This window comes from Chaetura pelagica, unplaced genomic scaffold, assembly GCF_000747805.2.
Source record: "Chaetura pelagica isolate M959 unplaced genomic scaffold, ChaPel_1.0 scaffold138, whole genome shotgun sequence".
Taxonomy (NCBI): domain Eukaryota; kingdom Metazoa; phylum Chordata; class Aves; order Apodiformes; family Apodidae; genus Chaetura; species Chaetura pelagica.
Genome location: NW_009954215.1, coordinates 5,540,487 through 5,552,615, shown reverse-complemented (window position 1 = coordinate 5,552,615; position 12,129 = coordinate 5,540,487). Strand labels below are relative to the sequence as shown.

General features: G+C 37.6%; 1 protein-coding gene across 1 annotated transcript in view; it reads left to right on the top strand.

Annotated features, from left to right (window-relative positions):
• LOC104393816 (chromosome unknown open reading frame, human C7orf50) overlaps nt 1-11,461 on the top strand; it is a 42,125-nt gene extending 30,664 nt beyond the window's left edge. Inside the window, exons 3-4 of the mRNA XM_010003338.1 lie at nt 7,146-7,227; nt 11,279-11,461. Of these exons, the coding sequence (XP_010001640.1) occupies nt 7,146-7,227; nt 11,279-11,461 (265 nt within the window). The remainder of the gene's footprint in view (nt 1-7,145; nt 7,228-11,278) is intronic.
• Nucleotides 11,462-12,129: the final 668 nt, after the last annotated feature.

Below are 12,129 nucleotides of genomic sequence, written 5' to 3'. Positions count from 1 at the left end.
CATCAGTGTGACCAGAATTAAGTGCAAGAAAAGATACACATCTGGAGAGGAGATGGGACTTCAGCATTGGGATAGCACTTAGTAGCATATTCCTTGCAGGAGCAGAATAGATTGGCTGTGAAGGGCTCAATTTCTAGTTTTTATTTTTCTTCTGTGATAATTCAACCCCTGCTTTATCATCTTTTCCTGAATGTATGTAAAATAAAAAGTACATTTAGCTTAATAATATAGTGATATTATCTGTGGCCTTTCAAGGCAACTGGTAACCTTTTTGTTATTACTGAAAACAACAGAAGTTTCTCAGCATATTATTACTGCTATATGTATTTTTTCAGATCAAAATGCAGTTTTGCTGCAGACAGGCTAATACAGATACCAGCCACTAAATAACTGTACTAGAAAGAAACCTTTTTAAAAAATTGTAGTGGTTTTTTTTTCCACTGGAATGCTCTTGGCATTTGCAGGTTGGTTGGTGCCTATGAAAAGTCAACAAGTTGAATCCCAGTAAGATACCTGTGTTGTACCATATGTGAGGGAGAGGAGCTCTACTGGTGACCTGCTGTACAATCTTCAGGCATTGTTCTACTTTTCTGGGTCAGCTTTCCTTTCCACTTATCATCTGTCTCATCTGTTTATACTTGAAGCTCTTCAAGGGAATGTCTCATGTTGCATTTGAGCAGTGCCTGTGGTGGGGGAGGAAGGGGATTTCTAGCTTGGCTGAAGCTTCAGGATGCAAACATAATGTAGAACGTTCCAAATAATGGCAAATGATAAAAGTACATATGATAAAAGATACACTGTGATAAACATTTAATGGAGATTTAATCAAAGCTTGTTTTAAGGCACAAAGGTCCTTTCCTTTTGCTTTATAAATGCTTTCTAAGAAAATTCTGTGACCTAAGTAGTTTGCTGTGCAGATACAATCAGATAAAATCTGTCCTTGTATTGGACACCAGGAAAAAATAGGGACACTGAAAAGCACATTTATTTCTTTCTGCCATGTGTGATCCTTAAATTTAAAAAAAACAAAACACAAGAAGCTTCCTCTCCTTGCCTTTTCACAAGTCTTTAGTCATTATGCTGCTCCTAAACCAGATGGAAGAATATATTAAAAATTGCTTTTAAACCACAGATTGAGAAATGGTTCCAGAATTTTAAACAAAAAATGTGGCAGGGATTCTAAAATCTGTTGACAATTTTAGAAAGTTTTCTTCTGGCTCCATTTGTGCCTCTTCTTTTTCAGGAAAATAAAGAAAACTTTTCTCTGAGTCATAACTTAATTAGCTTCTAAACTGGATTTGACAGTATCAGTATAAATATAGTAACTTTCTCCAGGAATTGGAGTTGGGAGATAAATAGAATCATCTATAAGGTGAGAAAAACACAGTTAAAAGCAAAGGCTTTGCCTCTCCCTTATATCTATATCTTGAGTCCTGCCACAGATTAGTGTGTCTAAGATTTTAACTAAAGCCACTCTGGTCGTGTCCTTGAAAAACTATTTAGGATTGAAGTTTTGGGTGTTTTTTTACAAATGTGGGCGATCAGCATCTCATGCACGTGAAAAGTAAGGTTTCCTCTTGCCTTGCATGGAGCACTGAAGAGCACTACAAGGCAGTTTTCTGGGTGCAAGTGTTGACAAAGAGACACTTAAAAATACCTTTTAAAAAGGAAATTCATTTATAATGCCCCTGAGAGAAATAGAACTAGTTCTGAATACCCCCCCAACAGAAATAAACACTTTTACATTTCTCTTTAAATTATAGTATGTTGTTATAACTGGACAAAAAAATTGTTATTCCTACATCACTATATGCACTATGGGGCATATATAAAACTTCCATTCACATCCATATATATTTTTATATATCCTATATAACCTCCATCCATAGAATAAGTCTTTTCCCATAAGAACAAACCTATGCCAAAGTTCTGCTCCCTCCATGCTGCTTCCAGCAGTGCCAGGGAGCCTCTTTGAGGTGCTGGGTTCCCATCCTCACCTGTTGCCCATATGTGATATTCCACTTCCCCCTCCCTTGCCTTGCCAAGAGTGTTCAGAGTTTCCAGACTGGAGCCTTATGAGGGCAATGAGTTTGTCTTAAACAGAAGTGCCCAGGGTTTTCAAGTCACTGCTCTTGTATGAATTGCATTGTGAAATATGACAGCAGATCACTGGAGTGCCAAGGGGTTCAGCAAGGCTTGAAATATCTTAAAAGGAATTTTTAAAGAGTACTTTTGTTCTTTATTGAGGAAGCACCTGTTACCCACGTTTTATGGATAGAGTAGTGAGCACAGAAATCTTAACTTGTGCACTGTTTTCAGAGAGCTTGGGGAATAAAATGCTTAACTTTATTCCTGCAAGCCTTAATCACAAGCCATAACTTCTGTTCAGCCTTTCTTGTGGGGCACATAGAAGAACACAGGTAATCCCTCAAGACAGGTTTCAGGGTGGTGAATAACTGAGGGTATCAAAACAGAAAAGAACTCAAATAAATGAGGTGGGAAGAATGTGACAACTTTTGTACAGTGCTGGAGTTTGCTGCTTTTAACATTTTCAATAGATCTTGGAATGTGGTGTAATAAACCAGACCTGATGCTCTGTCACTTCTTTGAGATTCAGTGAAGCTTCAGAGAGTAAGATGTGAGCGTCCTCATGGGTAAATGACAGGAGAGCAAGAGGGGGCTGCAGTCTGACCTGGTCCTCAGGGCTAGGAAAACATTTCAGATTAATTCCCTGATGCTAACCCCGGGCTGTATGCTGGAAAAATCTAAATTTGGTGGCAGTCTGCTTTACTTTGGGTAGATATCCAGGCTGGAAGGTGTATCCAAGGTGGGCTGGGCCATCAACAGCACAAAACTGGAACAGTAGAAACAGATGAATGTGGGTGTCCTTACTTTTGGCATGCAGCAGAGCTTCTGTCTTCTGGAAGGTTATCAGCAGTCACATGTCTGTCTTTCTGATTTCCCAAGGCTTGTCTCCAACCCAATAATCTTTCCAAGTTGAATGAGTGAAACAGTTGGTTCTCAGCACAGTGCTTTTCTACACATAAGAGATTATTTAATATTTGTAACAACTTTGTGGCAGTTTGTCCTGGCCAGCAGTCTGAGCAGATGCATTGTGTTCTCTTCCTGATTCCAGTTTGTAAAAATAGTGGTTTTTTCTTACTGTGTTTCTGGAACCAATTTGATGACTTTCTCTTCTCTTTTGACTAGGACATCCCAGAGGGTGCTCTGCCCTGCACGCTACCACTTGTCTTCTGTTTGCCTACTTATGCTGCCCAAATCCCCCAGTTCTGGGAATAAATTTGTGTGAGATTGCTTTAATGTAGAGACGAAAAGTCATTTGTGAGCTAGACCAGGGAGAATCTTGGGCAGCTTTTCTACATAAGACTCTCAAAAGCCCAAATGTAAAATTCCCTAAGCTGCTTGATTCATTTGATTAATTCCCTCTGTATCTTCAATTTCAAAGCTATTTAGGAAGATCATTTGCACAAACATAACATTCCTCTTTAACTAAAGTAAATGAATGTGTTTTTCCAATGAGCTAGAGCTCATAAGAAAGATTCCAACATGAACTGTGTAAAGAAGGCAATTAGTGTTTGTACAATATATTGCAAATTAGCCTGAGGCACACTGGAAAAATGCACATTTTATACATGGAGATTTTCCATCCACTTCCATGGTTTATGTTAGATCTGTACATAGATACTTCTGAAGGCTACCAAATTAATCCAAACTGTAGGAGAGGTTGTGATTATCTATAAAAAGGTTTCTTTAAACTAGAATGTACTTTGCCTTACTTTGTGTATTTAATCACTAAAGGAAAAGCCTTTTCTGCTGCTGTAGTATGTCAAGGAAGCTTATCTGCATATAAACAGCAAAATGAGGCCTCTCTCATTTACAGCATGTTAAAAAGCTTTAACTTTGGTAGTTTAAAAGTTGAGCATTTCTAAAAATGCACCAATGATGTCATTCTGATAAAAGGGGATACCCCTCTCACTTTGTCATGGGATGATATTTTCCATAGGTCTTAATGCTGTCATAGGAAAAAAAGCTGTCATAGGAAGCAGTGGAAAAATTCTATTTTATTAACTGTTTGGAGGGTCCAGAACATGTTTGCCATGTTCTCTGCTTTAAAGATTGTGCATCCGTTATCATGAGTGTTTTGCCCATGTTCTTTGATAGGAATCAAAGCCAAGAGAGGGATCATGGATAGAGAACCAGTTAAAAACTTGGGAGCATTTTCTGAAAATATGAGAACACCCATAATCTTTTAAGGAAAACACTGCTTTTTTTACCATGCTCATTTAGCATTTGATTCTAATAGGACAGAGAGCAAACCAAAAGAAAGAGTTTGTGAGGCTCTGGTGCTATAATGAGCACAAATGTGCTTTCTGTGGTTGATTATGTTAAAGTATTTGTTGTTTATCTGAATAATTATGTTGTATATAGAGCGAAACCTTGCAGGAAGTTTAGCTGAAACTTCTGTTTGTTTCTGCAAGAGAATTGACTAGAGTGAAAGTTGCTGTGGGATTATAGATACAGGAGTATAAAGGCTTGTCTTAACGTGCAGAAGAGAGCATATGGTTTTGGTAATAGACTAATATGAGCAATTAACCTTATAGTGCACTCATTTGTTGCTCTCAGTTGTTTATAAACTAGGTAATAAAGATTTTTTTAACATCCTATAGCTTTATAGATTAGTGAAATCAGGGTGGATTTTTCAAGTCAATGCCCAGCAATACTCAGGTGATAGCCCAAGTGATAGAAACAAAATTAGCAGTGAGTAAAATATTCAGAGCTCTATGTGGTGTGTCTGACCAAGGAATATGATCACAATTGTATAAATGCATAGTACACTTCATAGAAGTAACAAAGTGGGAAAGGTTTCATGAGAAGAGGGACTGTTTTCACAGGACACAGTCACAGATCTGCCATTCAGCTTGTTCTTGTCATCTTGCAAAGGTTATAATGTAAACTGCTTCCAGGCTTATTTCGTGGTAAAAAGAATTCTAAATCCACTCTCTTCTTTGTGCTGTGCAAACAGACAGCATTTCATATGGCATCTTCCATGTAACTGTTCAGAAGGATGAACCCCATAAAAGAGTGGGTTTCTCTTAACAGCAAGCACCATTGTTGTTGTCTTTGGGTCCTTTCAAGGACTCCCAGAAGTTAAGTCACTTCCTGCAGAATTTCTAGTTTCTCAGTTAGGAGTTAGTGTGTTTGCCTGGCACACAGAGAGATTGTGTAGAAATGGGCAAGTACCTTGATCCACAAACTGCACCCACCAGAAAAGCCCTTTTTCCTTCATTCTCTGTCAGCTCCTTGCCCTCCAGGTGGTGTAATTGTGACAACCGTTCGTGTCCAGTTGGGCACCTTCCTGCAAAGGGAAGTGACACAAAGAGTAGAATGATTATTATCTTGCAAATACTTTGGTTTCTAGGTTGGTGGTGATGGGAGGATGGTTGCCCCATAATATATTTTCATCTGATTCTCTAACTTTTGGCAGTCACCTTTTGTGCTCCTGATATTCCTTTTGCCAGCTTTTGTCTATTTATTGACAATATCTCCACCAAAACCTCTTAATCAGTTAATTTGTGGATTTAATTTGAGCAAGTAAAGCATGACATATTGTGGTTATTAGTGTTTGATCTGTCCTTCCTGGCTTGCTGTTATTTGTCTGATTTTTACCTTACATGTTGGTTTTTATTGAATTTATCTAGTGATAACCCTGAGGAGTTGTAGCTGCTTGTTCTTTATCATTAATTTGGAAGCCAAGGTGAAACCCTTCTGTACAAATTTGTGGTCTTGGATTTTTTTTCCCCTCTTCCGTTGAATTGACTGAGCAATGGATCTGCTGGTGCAGCATTCATTGAATATGAGGACTCCCTTGCTTTATTAGACTTGACAATGTTTAAACAATACTAATTCTCATACCCAGCTGGCTTTTCAATTCATTTCTGTGCTCCCTGTTTCTCTGCAAAATAAGCTGGAACATTAAAGACATCTTGCATTCTACCCTCTGGAGACTTGTTTATCTTTAGAGAAAAATCGAATCAGTGTGAAATTTACTTTTTACTTTCTTTTTTTTTAATCTATATATTTTCTTTTGGATCTTTAAATGACATTTCAGTGTACTGACAAATTTTGTACCTGTTAAGATGCTAATTTTCCATCACAGATTTTTAAAAAGCAGTCTTCATTTTATAGTGAGATTTACTAGTTCACTGATTTTATAGAAGTAAATGACTCTTTATCTAAAACAGAATATCCCAGCTTTACAATCATGTTCAAGATGAACGTAAATGTGCTGGTTTAGCCCAGCTAAAATTTTGTATATTTAAAATGTGTTTGCTGAACAGTCAAAGAACATTTGCAGATGTTCAACATTTGTTTTACCCGCTCACTTTTACCAGTATTGAAGCAGCCTGAAGTTTTTGGAATATTGGAATCAGAATTCCTGGGAAGGGCTGGACTTGAAAAGCATTTTTCTATCCTATAAACATGGATATTTGAGCCCCACCTTTAGACAAATCTAAGCCTTAAAACACATGCTTCTGAAAAATTAATCCTCTCTGCTCTAGAACAATTGCCTGCGATGGGCTTGAGCCGTTGCTGAGGGGACTGGTGTAGCACCAAGCTCTCTTCCAGACCTTCAGAGGCTGCTTAGTTTCATATGAATTTCAGTTTGTTGTGAAATGCCAACTTTCCAAACCCCAAACCTGATTCCTCAGCCACTCCACCCCAAATACACAGGTAGCCCTGCAGCTGGGGTAGGGATTTGGGGTGCTCAGTTCTCATGGGTCTAATGAGAGCAATGACCTCTGGTAAAGGACTGGTCAAAGCTGGGGAGTGGGACTCGATTTTTAAGTTCAAGGAATCAGTTCTTGCTGATGACAACTTATAACATTCTTGGCCATAACGTTTTCCTATAATTTTTTTGCATGGAAGCCAGGTAGCTGTCCCTTGTCTTTTTTTTTTTTTTTGCCACACTTACGAAATACTCATCTCTCTGTCACAGAATGTCATGAAACATCAGGTGGTGCATACAAGGTCACTTGGAGACATTGTAGGAAATAATGTACAAATAATGAATGTTTTGATTACACAGGATTTCATGTAACCCATTTCTTAAAAATTTGCTACAGGTGGTCTGAAAACCCAGAAGAATGGAAGTTTCAAAAGACAAGACAAACCTGGCTTCTCCTGCACATGTATGATAAAGAGAAGGTTTGTATTAATGTTGCTTTTCCACAGGACAAATATGTTAAAATGTTTTATGCATCAGTTGTAGCTATTCTTTATTAACCAAAAAGTGCTAGTACTAGCTATGCACTTTTCTAATAGCTTTTAATAATTAATAAATCAATTACTTTGTTTATAACAAAAATGCAGAAGCTAGGCTTGCATCATTACTGAAATCCATTCATTTCATAGCTTAAAAAAGCAACATAGATTGCATTTCCAGTAAGTCTCTGACCATCATGGTATTAAATGGAGGTTCAGATCATTAATTTGTTGTGTAATAGAACAAACATGGAGCTGTTTGCACAGTGCCTGACTTGCTGATTCCTTTAGTTGACATTCAGTTAGTTTTTGCTGATTTTATGTGTGCACGTCAACATTTAAGCACACCAACCTTCCTGACCCAAATTACTCAGCAGCTCTTAAGCTAAACACCTGACTTGGGGTGCTACCTCTGTGATTAGAAAAACTTTTAGAGGATCAGATAATTAAAAGCAGAGTTTTGTAAAGGGAAAAATGTTCATACAGTGATTATTTGATTAGTTGCAGAATACAAATTTGATTGTAGGTATCTAGTAGGCGTCCAGTTGTTTGCACTGTCTTCTATTTTCTTAGTTTCTCCTTTGAAAGTCTTTATCAACCTTTCCCATTCAATGGATGCTCTTCAAGGCTACCTAGAAGTTGTTTTACAGGCATAATGATGTTTTTACTTTTTTGCCTGTTTATTTTGGGTTTTGTGTTGAAATATACTGTGAAATTACTAACTCTAAGTAGCATTTGTTTTATGTATCCAAGCACAGCTTAACTCCTTATTTCTCAGTAAAACTTCCTTTCTATTAAAAAAACCCAACACACGGATGAAAGTCCTGTGATTTATTTAAATTCACATATTTTGTAGTTTAATAACCAGAAGTGCATTGAATATGAACTTTAATAATTATTAGCATCTGTGTCCAAATTCAGTAGTTAGTAGAACTGCTGAAGTGCTTCTAATTAAGCATATGATGAAGTGTCTGTCTCTCTAAGCACTGTAGGGAGGCCAGACCAGCTTCTTTTGAGTATTTTTTTACACCCAAATTCAACTTCCTGTCCATTACAGAACAGAATCTGTTGGATATCCTAGCATGACTACAATACAAAAGGAGACATGAGTTTCCTTCCTTCCTGAGCCACATCTTTGATCTCATGGTGTCACTTGGATGCCTATTGAAAAGCCACGCAAAGGAGTGAATTGAGTTTCCTTTTCTGACAGGCCTGTTTCTGTAGGAAATAAGTTGAAGTTTTCAAGTTCTTTAGAACATGAGGGGGTTTTTTTAAGTCCCTTTAAAATCCATCTGGTGGTTGACTGACAGCTTCCAAGCCAAGCCTGTATACCTGCAGTGGATATACTACTTCAGGGCCCCGAATGAAATAAGCAGTAGATCATTTGTTGTTCTTTGTCACCTGGCTCTACATTTTTAGACCAGAACTGTATCAGCTGTCTTCAGCTTCTGGACTCTGAGGCCCTGGAGAGATTTCTAAAGCTTCCTCAGAAGGTCACTGAGAAAAGCAAACTTGGCAGCAGCAACCTGAAGTTCTCTGTGCAGATATCTATATTTGCTTTGCAAAGTAGGTTGGCATCTGCAGGTCTAAAAGGTCTGAAAACTCTGGGATTAAAAGTCGTAACTGTTCTTTCCCTGCTACTGTTTTGTAGTGGACCCCCTTTTCCCAAGAATGGTAATTATTTCACTTTGGGCTCTTTCCGTATTGGTGAGCTCCAGTGCATATTAGCTAGTTAGAACACAGGTAGAGTTAGTGTGTGAGAGAAAAAGGAACAAGAAAAAGGTCAATCAGTGTAACAAAAGAATAATAAAAAATCCCCATAACCATCATTTCCAGTTGCCAGAGCCGTGGTAGGAGATCTTGATATCCAATTTCAAACCAGGCCAAAAGCTGATCTTAGAAGAAGATTTGTGTTCCTTCTTGTAAATCCTTGCCAGGAGCTCCTGAAATTTCAGCTCCTGTACTGCTGTATTTGAAGAATTAAAATTTGGATTTAATTAACTTTTTTTGCTGGCACTTTCTATGTTCCAGTCCTTGCTATGGCTCTATTGTATGTGTAAGTTGGGAGGAAATAGGATATTATCTTGCCTACATGGTACTATATTGTAAAGTCTTGCTGAAACAAACCTATTAGCTGTGTTAAAGCAAAAAAACCAGACCTTTATGAAAACCGGGGCACTTATCTTTAGGGCCAAATTCCTAATGTTTTCTAGGCTTCAGGCAGCCACATGTCTCTGTACATTTAGTATCTCTAAGTTTCAAGTAGGTTTTTAATTGCCCCTTCAAGCACTTCTTAAATGATACAATAATAACTGTAATTCCACGGAGTATGAATGTTCCATGAGGTCTGAGAAGCAGAGGTGTAAATTACTTAGATAATTTGACTTAGGTTTGAAACAGAAATGCTGCTGAGCTTTACAAAGCATGGTACTGAGCATCTGCATGAAAGGAGCACTTCCATGCTGGAATTGTTTGTGTCTGGATGTTTTTCTCTGTCACTGGTACCAGTTGACTGTGAGTAAAAAGATTTAAAAAATACAGATATTTTTCAGTATGTTTAAATATGTTTGATTTATATATTATAGCAATACTTCATGTATCATTCCCTTCAGCGTCAGTGACTGTAAAATTAAATTTCAGAGAATCTGTATTTTTTCTTTAACACACAAGTGTTTGTGTGAAGAATTAAGTTTCCCATAGCCTGTAAGTTATGAGGCTGAACACAGACTTTAGCTTTGATTTATTACTTTGTAATATCCCTGATTGATGAAGGCAGTGTTGGAATATTCTTTCTTCCTCTTCTTTTGGAGTGATAGAAGTTTCAGTGATCAAAGTTAGGCTGCCAAATGTCGATGGAGAATAAAGTTGTAAATTAAGTATCTGTTGAAGCTCTGTCTTCTCTGAGATGTTGATACTTTGCAGAATTGAAACAGCCCTCGAATAATTAGTCTCCAATCCTTTAAATACTTACGTATGTGTTTAACTTGACTCATGTCAAGTATGACTTTTAAAGTTCTATGCGTGAAGTTAAACATGGAGGAAAGTATTTGCAGGATTAGGTCATTTTAACATCTCCTGATTCACAGCAAAAATATTCTCTCATTGGCCAAAACCTGCTCCACAGATACACAGCATAAAGATGCACTTCAACATGGATCTGTTCACCTGATGCTTTTGAAAATACATTGGTTTGAAATGCTGCATAAGTAATTTGAAAGTCTTTGCTGGGTTATTAACAAGATTATTTAATATAATGACCATTGAAATTGTACGTTGTACCAGGTAAGCTAAAATTTAACCTATGACTAGTTAATTACAAAGGGAGTGAGATGGGGTAGTGCAACTATAGATGACTAAACTGCTTTTAATGTTAGACATGTTAGTAGAGCCTATCAGTTTTAGTCAGCATGATTTAAAAATTATTTTCATATGTCTGAATTCAATTTGTTTTTCAAATTAAATTCTGCTCCTTTGTATGACCATTCTGTCCAAGTGCTGGATGGTGGGTGGTACCTCATCTTAGCAAGCAAATGATTTTGAGTAATTCCAGCAGAATTCTTGCCTCAGACATGTGCATGCAGTTCTCCCTGAATTTAGTAAGGTTTGCATCCATGTTTCCAAAAGTAGGATTTGGCTAGTGTTTCATTTTGGTTTTTTCTTCCAACAACCCTCCCAGCCTTGAGCTCACTGTCAGGGAGTGTTTGCATTTGCTGATCAGCATTTCCACATCTGCTTAGAATTTCCTCTCAGATGCTTTGCCCGTCTGAGCACATGACGGTCCTCTCACCACGTCCATCCTTCCCAGCAGCTTGAACCTTGCCAAGAAACACTTTCACTCAGAGGTGGGCACTGGCAAATGCAAAAGCCCACGTGGTTCTTCTAGTTATCTTTCAGATGATGGTTTGTCAGGATTGTGAATGAGCATTGAGATGGAAGAAAATTAAAGCAGGGTCTTTTTTCTTCCTTGTTTGTTTGGGTTTTTTTTTCTTTAAAGGTTCCAGACAAGTATTTCACCATTTTACTGGATTATCTGCAAGGGCTTCAAGGCAGTGCACGAGACCTAACTGTGGAAAAAGCTGAAGCTTTCATGAAGGAGTTTGATGGTTCTGATGCAGAAGACCCAAACCTGTTGGAGAAGTGTGAGCGCATACGACAAGTTCTGCAGCTTCTGTCCTGAGAGTATTTTTGTGTCTTAATGGTTGTCATCTGGAGAGAAGGACAGGATGACATATACAGAGACTACACATTAGTTGTAATTTTCCAATTAGAATCCTAATACTGAATTTTCAGAATTTGTTTTAATTTTTATTTTTTTTCCAATATTTTGCAAATATTTATCATGTTTTGAGGTGATGAAATAAAAATAACATTTGGTCCATGGATGTGCTATTAAAAATATTCTAACTACATATCTTTAGAAAAATAAACCCCCTCTTTCTTGTTAGTTTTTCTCCACCTCCCCTTGTAATTACTGTTAAATAAGAGGAGCTTTGCAGTTCTTGAGAAGAAGAGCAAGGGAACCAACAAAAAGCCTGGAGGGTCTTTTACAATGGCAGCTTTTAAAGGGAGCATGGAGTACAGTGCTTGCTCAGCCAGCTGTTATCTATCACTTTCAGCTTCAGAAGTATGTCATTTGGATTTGGGAAAGATCATTTTCAGTCTGTTGAACACAGGTTGTATAACACAGTTGCTTATTAAGTACTTCACACGGAGACTGGAGATACCATCAGCTTTGTTAGTTTTCCTTTTCTATTTTCAAATTTTCACATGCATGATGGTGATTGTTTAGATTTTCAGATAATGCACAGATGGGAACAGATCAAATCCTTTGACTATATGTAGGGA